Source organism: Hippocampus zosterae, chromosome 12 (assembly GCF_025434085.1).
Source record: "Hippocampus zosterae strain Florida chromosome 12, ASM2543408v3, whole genome shotgun sequence".
NCBI classification, from domain to species: domain Eukaryota; kingdom Metazoa; phylum Chordata; class Actinopteri; order Syngnathiformes; family Syngnathidae; genus Hippocampus; species Hippocampus zosterae.
Genome location: NC_067462.1, coordinates 1,670,295 through 1,686,810, shown reverse-complemented (window position 1 = coordinate 1,686,810; position 16,516 = coordinate 1,670,295). Strand labels below are relative to the sequence as shown.

At 46.0% G+C, this 16,516-nt stretch overlaps 1 protein-coding gene and 1 long non-coding RNA gene across 2 annotated transcripts; both read right to left on the bottom strand.

Annotated features, from left to right (window-relative positions):
- Positions 1 to 1,973: 1,973 nt before the first annotated feature.
- Positions 1,974 to 8,761, bottom strand: hibch (3-hydroxyisobutyryl-CoA hydrolase). Its single transcript, XM_052081940.1, has 14 exons — positions 8,620 to 8,761; positions 8,369 to 8,411; positions 7,853 to 7,984; positions 7,692 to 7,776; positions 7,403 to 7,483; positions 7,258 to 7,310; positions 6,277 to 6,355; positions 5,299 to 5,444; positions 4,988 to 5,074; positions 4,837 to 4,895; positions 4,630 to 4,711; positions 3,428 to 3,547; positions 2,234 to 2,267; positions 1,974 to 2,155 (listed from the first exon to the last, which is right to left on the bottom strand). Exons 1-14 carry the CDS (start codon positions 8,649 to 8,651, stop codon positions 2,040 to 2,042), a joined length of 1,149 nt encoding a protein of 382 aa, XP_051937900.1. The 5' UTR covers positions 8,652 to 8,761; the 3' UTR covers positions 1,974 to 2,039.
- Positions 8,762 to 12,656: 3,895 nt separating this feature from the next.
- On the bottom strand, positions 12,657 to 13,753 carry LOC127611425 (uncharacterized). The gene is made up of 3 exons (XR_007965317.1): positions 13,636 to 13,753; positions 13,457 to 13,496; positions 12,657 to 13,005 (listed from the first exon to the last, which is right to left on the bottom strand). It is a non-coding gene; the product is annotated as an uncharacterized LOC127611425 (long non-coding RNA).
- Positions 13,754 to 16,516: the final 2,763 nt, after the last annotated feature.

Below are 16,516 nucleotides of genomic sequence, written 5' to 3'. Positions count from 1 at the left end.
ATGGCGCTTTATCGCTCTGATCTTTGAACATTGTTACCTAATACAAGCAAGCAAGCGCCAGCAGGGGGAAGATTAGAACATGACATAATAGCCGGGATGATTATTTGACGGCGAGGGCGGCGAAGGGGGCCGGAGCGGCTCGTCAAATCAAGTCCGGGCTGAGCGGGAAGCGTTCGTGCCATAAATCGTGGCGTTTATGAGCACGGCTTCGCTTGACATTCAAGACGGCGCCTTGCTCTTGTTTCGTCAATAAATAATGAAGCTACTCGGACCGCATGTTGATCGGAAAGGTTTCCCGCGGGCCTCCCGTCGTTTCTCAGAGAACCGCAAAAAAAGTCGCCGCCTGGCTCGATTTGACCCGAGGCGCGTTTGATTTCCCCCGACGTGATCTCATTCTCAACTCCATTTCAAACCATTTATGACGCATCCGTCTACTTTGGGATATGTAATCAATAACGCGGCCTGGTCAATTGATTATCCATAGCGTTGCTTTCTACCGAAGACTGCAGACAATTGACCGTGTTTGATTGTCCCAAAGTGTCAGAAACAAACATTGTTGACGCGTCTTTTGGAATATACCGTAGCTTTTTTTTTCCAAACTGAAGACTTCCTGCGTTATTTTGATCCTGGCTTCTTGAGGCTTATTAATAATCTTTTTTATTTTTTTGTGGGTCTACTCATGATAGACAAGAATAACACATTTCTCAAAGAAACTGGCTACGCTAGCAGATCTGCTACCGGATGTTAAGTTTCCTCCAGAATGAATAAAATGGGCAAAGTCACACGAAAACGACCACTTTCATCAAAGACATTTTTTTTTGTGGGTCTTCTCCAGATAAACACGACGACCAAATTTCACGTTGCTAGGTGAAACTGGCCTCGGGGGGGGTGAAATGAAGCATTCATATTGGACATGTCAAAGACGTGAATGGAAAACTAGTCCTTCCGATGGGTCGGCTTCAAGCGAGCGCCGAAGGAGTCGAGACATCAATCAAAAGGCCTTCTCGCCCAGCGATGCGTTTGCACGTTGTCTGACCGTCCGGAGGGAACAAGAGCGCGGCTGCACCGAGCAGTTTGTTTAGTCGATGAGAAGCCAAGGAACCGACGCCACTACATCAGCGGAGACAACGAGTCCATACAAGGACATGCGAGCACGCGGTTGACGCGTCACGCCGAACGCTTGCGCGGTGCTGAAGTCACACAAGATGGAATCGGGACTCGGGAGGGGGGGGGGGGGGGGGGGGGGTTTGGGGGGTGTAGGTCCAAGCACTTTTTCCACATGACCTTTCCCGCTGGGCTTCATCAATTCACATTTTGGCTCTATTCAGTCTCATATTGGTACTACTCACAAAAATGTACTTCTAATAACTTTTTTTTAATGCAGGTCATTTTGACCGTTGTATTGTAAACTGGAAAAAAGTTACCCCCCCCCCCAAAAAAAAAAAATATATATATATATATATATATATATATATATATATACAATAATATAATAAGAATATGATTAGACTTCTGCTGGCCTTCTTTTTTCCACATTGACCCTTTTGAACCTTGTGTGTGTACCTGAGAAACACGACATAGCGGGAGGGTCAAAGTGACCCATTCGTAGCATTAAAACTCATAAAAAGGATCAAAACAGGCGAACAAATAAAACGAAGAGAAAATCAGCAAGAGTTTCATCCCAATTTTGAAAGTTTTTTTTTTCTGGCATGTGTTCAGTTGGACCCAGAATGCACGGCGGGTTACAGTAGACAAGGTGGTGTTGCCGACTCTGGATCTTGGCCCGGCTAAGCTAAGTAGAGTCCCGACGGGCGGGGTCCACGTTGGGGCAAAACTCGGAAACCCACGAGCCATTTTCAGAAACGGCAAAAAGATTGACTTGCTTGTTTCATTTCACATTTGATGAGTCAGCAGACACATTTGGATCTCACTCCGAAGAATGAAAAAGTCAGCCGGCCGTCATTGTTTTCATGTTATTACCTGATCCAAAGTTCATCGGTCACGACGACGGACCCGTTGAAAATTGTCCGGTGACGCGATCACAACGTCAGATCCGTGTCACCAAGCGAGGAGAAGCACCGCTCCACGTCGACGTCCGGAACCTCCTCCAGGGCGGGCGGCTCCCATTTGGGATTCTGGTCCTTGTCCACCAGAACTGGTAACACACACACACGGAGAATAGGAGTCGAAGGAAGTTTCCAGGCGTGACGCGTGTACACGCTGTCCGACTTACCGGCTCGGACGCCCTCGTAGAAGTCCCGGCCCCGCTGCAAAGCAACGCAAGACACAAACGTTACGGTGTCAAAAGGAATTGGATCCACATTGCGCATTAAGTTGCTGTTGTAAAGGAACATTTGACTCAAGAGTATAACCAACGGAGCCCATCTTTAGATGTTTCAATTACTGCTATTGTTACTGTTACTGCACGGGTCATACTGACCCCCCCCCCCTCAACCCAAAAGGGATAGCCTTGTGAATGTTCTTTTTTTAGTGTTATGAATACTGAATAAATCGATTGCATTTTTCTCAGTAAGAAGTAGAAGAGCGGGTCACATTGACCCGATACACCTTATACTCAAAATTGAAATGACCTTTCTCATTTTAGGAAAAAAAAAGTTGTTGCAGTTGTCGTCATTCATTCATTCATTCATTCATCTTCCGTACCGCTTGATCCTCACTAGGGTCGCGGGGGGTGCTGGAGCCTATCCCAGCCGTCTCCGGGCAGTAGGCGGGGGACACCCTGAATCGGTTGCCAGCCAATCGCAGGGCACACAGAAACGAACAACCATTCGCACTCACACTCACACCTAGGGACAATTCAAAGTGTTCAATCAGCCTGCCACGCATATTTTTGGAATGTGGGAGGAAACCGCAGCACCCGGAGAAAACCCACGCAGGCCCGGGGAGAACATGCAAACTCCACACAGGGAGGCCGGAGCTGGAATCGAACCCGGTACCTCCGCACTGTGAAGCACACGTGCTAATCACTGGACTACCGGGCCGCCCCCAGTTGTCGTCAATGATTGAATAATTTTTTTGAGAGTAAAAAGTAGAGTGGGTCACACTGACCCGATATGCTACAGGCTTAATAGGGGCGAATACATTGAATTTCGAGACTTTTTGGCTCTAATTTTATGACATCTGAGCACTCGGGCACACATGCAGCACAAAAACACATTTTTTTTTAATAAATGAAGAGGAAAAAAAAAGGATTTTACTTGAGGGCATTGACTCAAAAACAACCACCTCATTTTTGGGATGGTTGAACACGGCGGCGGGCGCACCGCCATTGGCCCGTGAACAATTTTGGTGGCGCGTCGCAAGAACCAAGCCAGGAAGTTTCGCTTCATTGAGTCAACTTGAAAGCAGAAGGAGGGTGTCCCTGTTGGACGAGTCTTGAGCGGGGGGGGGGGGGTGCTTTTCCTACCATGCAGGCTTGGCTCAAGCGGTACTCCACGACCAAGACGTCCCGCAGGCTGAGCGTGGCGCCGAGCTGCAGCTGTTTGAAGGTCAATTTCAGGGAGGTGGGAGACATCTTGGACAATATCTGCAGGAGGACAACCGGGGGCAGAAAAAGAGAAAAGAATTTCAAGCGGAAAATTTGTATAGCCAAAAACTACATGTGGCGATGATTCACATAAAAACGGGCCAATTTGACCCGCTACATAAGAGCGGGGTTGAGCAAAGGGCTTTTGCTTTATTAATCCCGAGTGTGATGAGGAGGACATAAGCGGCAAACAGTGGATGGAGGGGGAAGCGGGGAGGAGGGGCCTTTAATCTTGTCCCCCCCACCCCCTCCCCTTCAATAATCCCTCCTCGCCCGACCTCGTTGGACGCTGCAAATGGATTTGAGGTGGGAAAAAAACAGAATTAGGCAAATGAGTTTTCGGGAAGCTACTTTGCTGTGAGACACAAACAACCTCTCCCTTGAAGCCCCACCTCGGGGGGCGGGGTGGGGGGGTGGGGGGGGGGTGGAGATGCAGACACAAAACCACCACTAACCCCATTAAGTGCTTTAAGTGCGGCAACTGCTAATTACGAAAACCCTCAAATGGGCCGGCCGTGCCCCCCCCCCCCCCCCCCCCCCCCGCGTTGCTAACAGATGTTTGCCACATGGAGAGGAAGCGGAACCCGCAAACACACAACAGACGGCATCCATTTTTCTTCCAACAAATAAATTGCCAATCAGTGATTCGTTCACGTCAGCCATTTTTTAAAAATTGTGGTGGAAATGTCATGATCATCATTTAGGGTTCCTGAACACACACAGCCCGTCCAAAAACCTTTCGTGAACATCTTTTATTATTTTGTAAAATGACATCAACAAAAATAACACCAATTTTTGGGGGGCAGCACAGTGAACAACCGGTTAGCATGTTTGCCCCGCAGTGCAAAGGTGCAGGGTTCGATTCCAGCCGCGGCCTCCCTGTGTGGGCTTTGCATGTTCTCGTGTTGTTAGGGTGATATTTTTGTATTTCTTTCTTTCTTTTTGGGAGGTGTGGTACACACGGGCGCATGGGATTTTACAGTACCGGTATGTTGATCCCACTCATTTGATACTTTTCATCATACCACGAAAATCACGCACGTTATTTCTTTCAGTAGCAAATCTTCCTCGGGGTGACGTACCTGCGCTTGTTTCTTTGCAAACTCTGAGCCGTCAGCCTTCAGGTTGCGCATGACGCCTTCCATCGTGGCCGAGTCGAAGAGCCTGCGGGGGGAGGAGGAGCGCAACGGCGCCGATGTGGCGCGCGCGTTTTACATTTTCGCCGCGTTCAGATGATATCATCACCGAGAGGTCGGCATAATATGAATGGGCGCTTCCAGGCCGCTTACCTGTCAATATCGGCCATCTGCTTCTCCAGGACAAAAGGCTTGTCACTATCCAGGCTGCTCTGAGAGAAGCGGCAAACACAGAATCAACACCCAAAAGCAGTCCGCGCCCGACCGAATCCGCAAGGCCACTACTTCACTTCAGGCTCCTCACCTCGTTCTGGAAGGACTCCAACACTCTGGAGATATTCTCAGCGGAGGGAGACCTCAAGTTCACCAGTTCCTTCTCCAGGTCCGGCATCTGTTCCAGGGAACAAATGAAGGGAGGGAAGCAAGCCATCCAGCTCATGGAGTAACACAAAAGGGTGAATCAAATGTGTCAAAAACCACGTGAGTGACGATGCTAGCGGGTTAGCGTGACGCTAAATCGGCGTGACAATAACCACTTGCCTAAACCTCCTTGGATCACGCGAAACAAAGCCCGTCTTTTGATCGAGCAGCCGCAAACGCCAGGTCCGACCGTACCTTCTTGGACTCGACGAAGTGAGTGGCGATTCCAGCCCGGTGCACGTCGCGGCCCTTGAGGCGGAAGCCCGTCAGAGCCAGAAACAGGCCCAGCTTGCCCTGAAGCCTCGGGAGGAAATAACCGCCTCCCACGTCGGGGAAAAGGCCTGCGACGGTCAAAAACGCCAGTTCGGGTCACGCGGCGGTCGAGACGAGGAAACCGCGGTCGGAGCTCGTTTGCGGGAGACTGGAAGCTCCCGCAAACTTTGAAAGGCTTCAAAAACAGGATAACGTGAGAGTGTCACACGCTACGAACTGTGAATTTTATTTTCATAATTTCATTTGGCTTGTGTTGAGTATGAAACTAGGTCATTATTTTCATTGGAATTCAGCATTTCTGAACAGGATCCGAAGCTTTGCCGGTGTGCGCTTGTGTGGCTCGAGGCTCGCTGAGCACAACGGCAGCGGGATTAGAGACCGGCTGACCTCATTCCTGACCGAAAACGCATTATCATCAAGCGCGTGGCGGAAGGTTGAGGAACGAAAATCTGTTGAGGTTGTCGGCGGGATAATCACGGTTCAGCGAGAGTGCAACAAAACATTAGCCAAGACAAGATTGTTGCGTTTAGCATCCATTTTCTTTGACGTTTCTCCTCATTTTGGTTACCGGCGAGATAAATTGGGCGCACGATACACTGGTTGAGAGTCCATCACCGGGAAGAACCAGACAAGAAAAATCTAAATTTCAGGGAGAAAAAAAAACATGCTAAAAAAAAAAAATAATAAAGACACACGATTTACTGTCGTGCACCGAATAAAATGATGTGGCGGGCCGGATTTGGCCCACGGGCCTTGTGTTTGACATGGATGTTTTAAAGGGTTGATGACGCTGAACACTTTCAAAATGGCCGAAAGCAGCATTTTGGGCTGGGGTCTCGACTAATGTCTTCATTTTCCTCCATAAGCCATCTCTCATCGCGCAGGCACGTTGCGGCTTACCGATCGCCGTCTCGGGCATGGCAAACATCGTCCTCTCGGTGGCCACTCGATAACGTCCGTGAACTGACAGTCCGACCCCCTGCGGGCGCAGAACCAGACGACTCATTTGCCAACGAGTCGGTCACAAATGAAGTCGCAACGATGGGAGATGGAAATCCCGTTTGAGTGACTGGTTGCAGATCGCGCAGCTGTGAAGTTTCTGTGGCGCTTGCCCTCATTTGGGACACAAGATGACTTTGGGTACGTCCAGGACTGGTCGCCAGCCAATCGCAGGTCACACGCTAGACAAGCAACCATTCACACGCACCCGCATTCACTCAACAATCAATCTCGAGACTTCAGTGAGCCCAACATGCACGTTTTCAAATAGAAAGTCAAATGTCGGGAAAAGCCTACTCGAACATCTGAATTTGAGTCTCTTTTTTGATGCGTGAAACTTGAATACGTTGAAAGAAGGACCAAAGCCTACTCATGTGTTTTGTTTTTTTTTGTTACTCATGCATTTATTTTTGCATGACTAAACAGGCAGCGGGTCACGCTGACGCATGAACATTTCTGCCATCCGAAAGAAATTTTTAAAAAATAAATAAATAAATAAGACAGGGCGAAGGGCAACAGACAAACATGTCAAAGCTCTCTGATGATTCACGTTGGTTATTTTGGATGGGGGGGGCGAGGGGGGTAAGGTCATCATTTAAATTCAAGCTATATCCGACTCCCGCAGGGTGGCAACAATGCGGCGTCATCCAATCAGGTGCCACCCGTGCACTCCCAGCAGGTAACACACATGGACCTCTGCTGACCCCCTCAGACGAAATTCCATATTACACTGCAGGGGGGAAACGACACAGGCTCCAAACGCACGTTTCTTTCTCCTTTCCGTTTGGATCGTCCCCCTGACCTCACCCCCCCCATTGAGAAGCAATCATAACATGTCACGTTCATCTCGAGTGTTATTCAAAAGGAATCATTTCCACTCACCCCTCCCATTGTTATTCCGTCAATGAAGGCAATAAACGGTTTCCGGCACGTTCCTGAAAAGATCCCACGTGTGAGAAGGTAAAACGTTTCTAATATGTGAGACTATTAGCTACTATTAGCCCCAAAAAATGTTCTCAAAGCTCACCGATGGCGTAGTTCAGAGTGTATTCCTCACGGAACAAGTTCTTGGTTAGGGGATCGCCAACTTTCCCTGCTTCGGTCAGCGCTGAAAGGAAAACACGAAGCAACAAATGCGACAGAGAGTCACTATTCATTCCTCAGGAAACCAAATTCCTCGAGCACGCCAACAAGTCCGTCAGTCAACGATCCGCATCGGTTTTCCGCGCGCGCGGCATTGTTCAAAACGGCAACCGATTGCGTTACGAGTGATTGATCGGAAAAAGCCGCCTCGTAAAACAATCACTGGAATTTACCTCGGACGTCGCCGCCGGCGCAGAAGGCTTTCCCGCCTGCCCCTTTGATGATCACAAGGTCCGTGTCGCCGTCACTCTCCCATTTCTAACAAGGCAACATTTTGAAAAGGCGCAGCGTGAAATTGAGGTTGAACATTCATGAGGAGCGCTTCAGCCGGTACCTTGAGCTGAGGGTAGATGGATCGGATCATGGTCAAGTTGAGGGCGTTGAGCACTTTGGGCCTGTTCAGGGTGATCACACCTGTCCGGCAAACCTTCTCCAGGAGAACCTCGGGCTCCTCGCGACTGGACATCTGGGGCCAGAGGAAACCATTTCATTTGATACGTCAATTGAATTTTTAACACTACATACAACGGAAACTACTTTCGTTCCTGCAGCAGCGACCAAAATTTGCACATACGGTCCATCGGAATACGGCGAAGTCTATCAATAATCTACGCATCAATTGCAGCAAATACTTGCACGAAAAACATCTGTAACCAAGTGTAAAACCATCCATTGGGAAGTAGCACGGCGGAAACTGAGCGCGCCTTCTTGCGTGTTGTGACGTTTTTGGGGCCCGAGTTCATTTCGCGTCGTTCGTAACCCGACGATATCCTATGTCGTAAACCGAGGACTGTTTGTTGAGTATGTTTTGAGAAGCCCCCTGCACACCCCAAAGCAGTTGTTCACTCACCATGTGTCCTTGGATTCGATGAAGTCTGTAGAAGGCCCTGAGTCTGAAAGAAACAACAACATGAGGCTGGGCCTCTATTCTCACATAGAAGTTATTTATCAACGCTCTGCCGATCGATCGACGTGGAAGTGATAGTTTATTTTTTTTCCACAGTCGTGAGAAACTATCACCCCAGTGTGACCGGGCCCAATAACATGCTTTCATAATGTCAGCAAAAGAGACACCTTATGGCAACAACAAAAGGCAAATACCTGTGTTTAGACGTCACTAGTGTTAAAGACATGACTTTGATTCTGTTAGCCTGTTAGCTTGTTTTTTCTTCGGACGCGACACCGACTCCAAGCTCACTTCCTGAAAGAGGTCGCCGCCATTCCTGATTGGCTATTTCACCAGTGACGTTTTACTCCAAGCTCACTTCCTGAAAGAGGTCGCCGCCATTCCTGATTGGCTATTTCACCAGTGACGTTTGAGCACCCGGATGAAAGCTAGACCATGTATTCCTCCTTGCTTTGTACATAGAAATGTGGGCACAGAAGTAGAATACTTTAAAACAAAACTGATGTTAAAGCCATGGATGGCCGTTTGGCTTTCATGTAGTTGACACCTAGTAGTACATGTGTATTTATTTCCACTCAAAAAGAAACAAAAGCATGTATTATGTATATAGAGGGCAAGAGGTCCAGCTGTTGCTTCTCAAAGTGCAGGCAAGGCGCGGCCCATCCCGGGGCAGAGGGTCAAGACAGTAATCTTGGATTTATTCAGACTATCAAAACAAGATTAGATGTGAGATTCCAAGATGACAAATGCCGCTGGGATAAGGTGTGGCTTGGACAAATAAACACGGTTTAGACTCTCCCAAAGCAAATGCGTGAGGTCAGTTTTCCAGGAGTTTCTCTTTATTTTCGTCAGCCAAGTCACTACACTGTTGCAAAGTCCGTATCGGTTACAAGAGGCATTTGCTTTTTAGCACACAGGACATCCGTCAAGTTTAACTGGTGTTAAAAAAAGATGTATAATTGTTTTCTTCATATTTGATGTAATTGATTTGAAAAAAAAGAAAACATTTAGTGATGGTTAAACGTGTCAAATGATTCATTAATATTGTGCTACATATTTTTTTAAATTAATTTTGCTGATATGTTTTAAAAGTATATATTGAGATATTTTCAATCCACCCTATGCAATTTTGTATTATAAAAGTGAATTTACATGTGAAGAAGCAAAAAAAAAATCTTACTTTGTTTTAATGGTTAAACATACAGTAAGCATTTTTTTTTTTAGGTGTAGCAAAAGAAGCAAGAAGAAAATGGTGAAGCGCATCCTTGTCCTCTCCAAATGTTTGGTAGCGACGTCACATTTCCGCCGCCATCTCGGCTGATTTGGTCTAGTCGGAGTCGCTGCTGCAGGAGCTGCTGGACGACTAAAGAAGAAAACAAGAACCCAGACGGACAACACATGAATGAACAAAGGCAATTTGATATTCCTAAATGCTGACGTGGAGCAGCACGTGTAAACCCCGTGACAGTCCTTTCCTTTTTTGTGGCACTTGCAATGCTTGTGGCCATGCTTGTGCTTGTGCTTGCCATGACAATGAGCACCATGTCCATGTCCATGATCATGTTTGTGTCCATGTCCATGATCATGTCCATGTCCATGTCCGTGTCCATGATCATGGCCATGTCCATGTCCATGTCCATGATCATGGCCCTGTCCATGACCATGACCATGGCCATGATCATGTCCGTGTCCATGTCCATGCGCCTGACCCGGTCCAGAGCCAGGTGGGCAGCACGGCTGAGGAGGGCAGCCGCCCGGCGGATACTGAGGGTATGCCCCGGGAGGATATTGCGGGTACCCCCCAGGCTGGTTGGGGTAACCCTGGGGGTACTGGTTGCCTTTTCAGACAGAGGAAAGAAAAGAAGCGGGATGAGTCGATTCAGTGGATCTTCCCGTTCATGCCGCAGGTCAGTAGGAGCAATTTGAAAGGCCTTGAAAAACACTGGATAGGAATCCACTGCGGGTCAAATCGACCCGTGTTAAAGTCATAACATACATTGACGCATTCCGGTCAAGTGGATCCATTTTGAAGTACTGGAATAGGAACACATTTGACCCGCTCAGGTCAAAATGGGCTCATTTTATAGCAATAGGAAAAATATACAGTACACCGAATGTGCCTGTTATGCTTTGGGTCAAATTGACCAATTTGAAGTTTTTCAAAGGTCTTCCAAGTAGTACGCATACGCATGACAAGGACAGGGTCAGATTGACCCGGGAATTTAAGTTATTGCTCCTCCTGAGAAACAAAATAACTTCAATATTGAATTTCGATTTTTGGGCGAGTTGAAGCTCCAACCTAAGAACATTTAATAAGATCCATTGACCTGCTTTTTTTATTTTGTTTGAGTAATGGCGTTCATAATGAGACAGAAACAACAAACATGGATGTTGATCTCATGGGGGTCAAATTGCATCAGAGTCGTTCATGACAAATGGCACTTTCACAAGACGTCATCCAAACTCAGTTTTCGGAGTGGCCTCGCGGTTTACCTTGGTTGTTTCCGTACATTTTTCAACCACAAGTGAAGCCCCTGGGATTGGGAAAACACACACACACACGACGAAATCTCAGTATCAGCACAACCAGTTAGAGAATCACAAAATGAGAAAAAAAGAGAACAACTTACTGCACGCTGGAGGTTGAAGTTGCAAATGCAGCCGCCTGCTTTTTTTGTCGGCCCTTTTAGGAGATGCCACTCCTTGACTCGCCTGCCTCCACTCCACTCCCACTACAACCTGTGCCTGTCTTCCAACAGCTGACCATGTGACCAAACATCCTTGCGATTGTCACGTTTCGCACTAAGCGGGAAAGGAACCGCTTCGCACGTAACCGAAAAACGAGAATAAGCGGATCCCCGAAATAGCAGACACCGACAAGGACTCTGTCGCAAAATAATATTGATTATAAACAAAAACTCCGTCTAATCGAAAACAGAAAATGCTGGTAAATAACGAGAACCGGAAATGATATAAACGCCACAACGAAAAGCGCTTGGAAAAAACGGCAAGGAAAATAATTAGGCAAATACCGGAATACGCTTAGAATATTAACAAGGAGACGTCGAAAAATGTAACAATCAGGATTCATGGATCATGGAGTACTCGGGCAAGGAGTGGACAGCCGGAGCGAACGCCTGCCACCTGCTGGCAAATACGGAACATGACAGCGAGTGATTAACCATCGATTTTTTTTAAAATGGCTACTGTTTATGAGATTCATTCTTGATTGCACTGACTTTCCTTTACGGATGTTTTAATATTTGTCTTATCCCCCACTTTGAGGCCTGATTGTTGTGTCCGATTGTTATTTTTTCCCCAGGGTGGGACGAATAAAGGATATCTTATCTTATTCCGATGTGTCATGTTCATGTCAACTTGATTGTCAAATGCGCTACATGTGCAACATAACAGCACAGATGAAATTCCTTTTGTACCTAATTGTCTGGATGTTACGACAAGATGTATGTGCTTCACTGTCCTGTGTTCCGGCCTCAAGACCCACAAGGCCACATCGCCGGGTGTCTGATTGTGATGCCAATACACATATGTGGACGGTTAAACGAAGCTTTTGAAAGCTTCGTTTAACCGTCCACATATCTGTCTTGTGTCACACCGTTTGGCTGTTATGCCAGGACAAAGCTCGAAGGAGGGTAGTTGAATTGTCCCGTGTTGTTTCTTCAAAGCTCACATCCGGCAGTACCTTTGGCGTCTGATTGTTATCGCGACATGTAGCTTTCACAAGGCTTGTTGAACCAAAGTGTTTCTTTCCCCAAGGCATTTGTTCTCCGTTGCAGAAATTCCACAACACAAGACAAGTAAATGTCCGCACAACAGCAGCGTGATGGAACACACCCCTCAAAAATCACACGGTACAGTACAAAGGTCCTTATTCAGACCGCCCTTGTGATAAAGATGTCATAAAAAAGAAAACACACACGTGTAGGCTGATAACATCCTATCCATGCCGTCTCCCATCGCAGTTGGGCTTGTGCAGGTCACGGGTGACTTTGGCTGCGCAAGCGAATGGCGGCAGACAAACCAGCATTTCCGCTTCACCTTCACGCCCACGCTCAATTTAGAATCATCAATCAAGATAACAAGAGACGCAAACAATATTGGGATTCGGATCCATTTGTGTAAAATGGACACACAACCCGGGCCAAATGGAGCCAAGAGGATTTTTGCTCTTCTTGAGAAACAAAAGGAACAACAGAGTCGACTTGGCTCATTTTTTTTCTTTTCAGATTCCAGTTTTATTGCAACTACTGATTGTTATAACCATTGTTGTGGAGCTGAGAATATACATGCTGCGTACGTCGACAAGTACATTTCAAGGTCATAGATGCTATTGTATGGAACATCCTCTGTGGCCGTAGCCGTAGCCGTGGTGGCCGTGCCCGTATCCGCGGTAGCCGTATCCGTAGCCATTGTGATGCCCGTAGCCGTAGCCGTGGCCGTAGCCGTAGCCCGGCCTGTAGCCTCCGTAGGGGCCGCAAGCCGGGGGTGGGGGATAGCACACCCGCGGAGGAGGAGCGCAAGGCCTGTTCGGACCGTACGGCATCGTCACTGAGATGAGCCTAAAGGGGAAGGAAAGAGTCTCGTAACGGTGCACCTCGTCCTTCGGAAAGCTGTGCCAGTCGAGAAATTTCCGCCCAGAGGCGGCTCTCTGGTATTCACCGGGCCCAAAAAAATGGAGACGTTGTTCAAACTCATGATTAGCAACGAGTCCAAATCGGAAGCCGGCATCCCGGATGTCAACGATTGCTGATGATTTAAGAATTCAACATGAAAATTGGGGAAGGGGGGGTTCGTTTGATTTCCGTCTTAAGAAAAATCGCCGCTCGCCAACTGCGTTACAAACCGGGAAGTATTGCAACAGGAAATGTGAGGAAATTCCTTTCTTCGAAACAGGTTTTGGAGGTTTCAACGAGTGACGCAAGCTACTGTTCTCTCGTGAGGAAACAAACAACAATGCTAAGAAGTCATTTTTTTTTAAAAACTGGATAAAACAGAAATAAAGAGGCCTACCTTGATTGGTCTTCTGCTTGTCAAAATCTCGATCGACACTCTGGAATGAAAGAAAGCCAATATGTCAAATATATACGGGCTCCGTCGCGACAACATTTGACACCAGCGCTTCCATTTATCAAGCTTGACAAAAAGGTGTTTGGAAAATGGTATTGTGGTGATGGAGATGCTGAATTTACCGTGCGCTGGAGTTGAGAGCCTCGCTTGATCACCTGCTGACTGCGGGCTACGCTTTTATAAGAAAAACATTCCGCCTCCAACCACACCTCCAGAAATCCAGGGCAGATTGCTTCACCGTTCATAGCGGTGCACAAAATGGCTACCCATTTTGGGGGATTTCCGATCTATCTATCTATATACTATATATCTATAATATATATATGCAGTATATATATATATATATATATATATATATATATATATATATATACACAAATGAACCTTCTCTCTGGGTCTATGAATGGCTAACTACCTGACTGACAAACTACCTGACTGACAAACTAACTGACTTTAAGAACTAACCCATGATAAATAACACTCAAAACTCAGATTTTTTTTTTTCTAAATACCTCAAATAACATTGACATGAGCTGCTGACTGTGTTTTGATGGACGCTTGCTCACCTCGGGACTGGCTGTGCTTGTTGTGTGAAGTCAGATATTCCCTCCTCTGGGGAAATGTGTCCCTGCCCTTGAATAATGTGGTCATTTATTTAAAAAAAAAACAACCAAACAAAAATGTGTTGTCGACATCAGATAGTATGCAATAGTCTCTAAATTATGAACACGCCTTCTGACCCAGAGAAAGTGTGAGCAAATCTCATTTGTTGCATACAAATGTCGGGACACACACACACACACACACATTCCTGCACTTGTAGCACAGTGAGGACCAAGTAAAAAGGCCTACAAAGCGAGGACCACCCTTTCTGCTTGACAAAGGAATGAAAAACACAAATGTGTCCCTGCCCTTGAATAATGTGGTCATTTATATATAAAAAAAAAACTACAAAAAGAACAACCAAACAAAAAATGTGTTGTCGTTAAATCCATTTTATTGCATCTTCATGCGCACTCCATCCAAAGAAGTTGTGCAAAGCTGATGCTTGATGTTCCCGCCGGGTATGGCCGTCGTCATCTTCTAGTCGCAGTCGCTGCTGCTGCTGCTGCTGCTGCTGCAGGAGCTGCTGGACCACTGCAAACAGCGGCGGGCGTGAACCAAACACAGAAAAATGGGTCCATTTTTAGGCAGACGGAAATGACAAAACGGTTTAGTCCTCAAGTGCACAAGCCTGTTATATGGCGGGTCAGTCCCTCCGTGATCCATACATGTTTTATTTGGGAAAAAAAACCCCGGAAATATTCTTGAACTTCTAAAACTTTTTAGTGATTTTGACTTTATTCAAAAAAGGATTCAACTTTTTTTTTTCTTTTGCAATTTGACGTTTTTCAGGAGAATATTGGACTTTATTGTCATGATATTACAGCTTCAATTTAAAATGTAGGCAACTTTCCTGGAAATAAATGATTCCTCTCAGAATATCACAATTAAAAAAAAAAAAGTAACATTTTTAACTACAATCTTGATAACCGATTTTTAAAAAAAGTATACCTATATATATATATATAGGTATACTTTTTTATATATATATTAAGGTACTGCCGGATGTGAGCTTTTATATATAGGTATAAAAAAAGTATACCTATATATATATATATATAGGTATACTTTTTTAAAAAATCGGTATATATATATATATATATATATATATATAAAATGGAAATATCAATTCAAACTAAGAAAATATACCGATACATCTTTCTTAAAAAATAGTCATTTAAAACATATATTAAGAATATGACTATTTTTGTATGTTGAAAACATTAATATTGAATACTGTACACGTTTTCTTAAATCAACCTTCTTATTTATTATTTATGGTATACTAAAAATAAAAAAAAGAAAAGACATAACTATTCTCGTTTCAGCCTTGTAATTTTGGAATCTAAATCAACTTTTCTGGCACTTTTGGATAATCAAAGACATTCCGGGTCAATGTGACCCAGGGCCATCACTGCTGCTCCTGATAAATGAAGAAAACTGCAAAAGTAAAGTGAGTTTGTCCTCGGTGAATCTCACCCCGTGACACTCTTTTCCTTTCTTGTGACACTTGCGATGCTTGTGCCCCAACTTGTGCCGGCGCCGGCGACACTTTTTACAATCCGGTCCGTGTGCGCATCCGTGACGGCGACCGTGCCGGTGACCTTTGGGCTTACCACCTCCACCACCGCAGTTTCCTCCTGGAAATAAAGGAAACAACTTCTGTTGAAGGTGAAGGGCTGTGGAAGAAGAAGTGATGACGGATTGCTCACCGCGCTTGTTGTGATGCATCGTTGGCTGAAATTATTTTGAAAAATGCAACGGTCACTGCGTGAAAGACAACACGTATGCAGTCTCAAATCAAAGAAATCCAGCCACTTACCGTGCGATTCAAAATCTGGGCGGAATCTACTTGCCGCCGGTCCACGCAGAGTCTATTTAAATCGTGACACGCCTACAGCAGATCAATGTAGGTGTTGGAGGGACTCTAATCTATAATCTGCATTATAAAGAGGACAAACGCGTTTTCTCGATTTACAGGCCAATGAATCTGAACTATTTGGACAATGTGCATGCAGCCCTGAAGAGACGCCAACGCTGTTTGGAACAGCGCATGTGAAGCATGTTCAACAGTAACAATAACACAAAGGAGAAGGAGTACAGTTTGGAGTACAAATATATTGGGCAGTATACAAAAAGCGCATTTGGAAAATTATTTGTGGCGCGTCGTTGTCCACCTGTGGTAAAAGTGCACAGCCTCAGGGTTCGATTCCGGCTCCACCCGTCCCATGTGGCGTTTGCATGTTCTCCTCGTGCCCCTGTGGCTTTTTCCCGGGTATTGCGCTTTCTTCCCACATTCCAAAAACAGGCGTTGCAGGTCAATGGAACATTCGAAATTGTCCCTGGGTGTGATTGTGAGTGCAGTTGTTTGTTTGTCTATGTGCGCCCTGCGATTGGCCG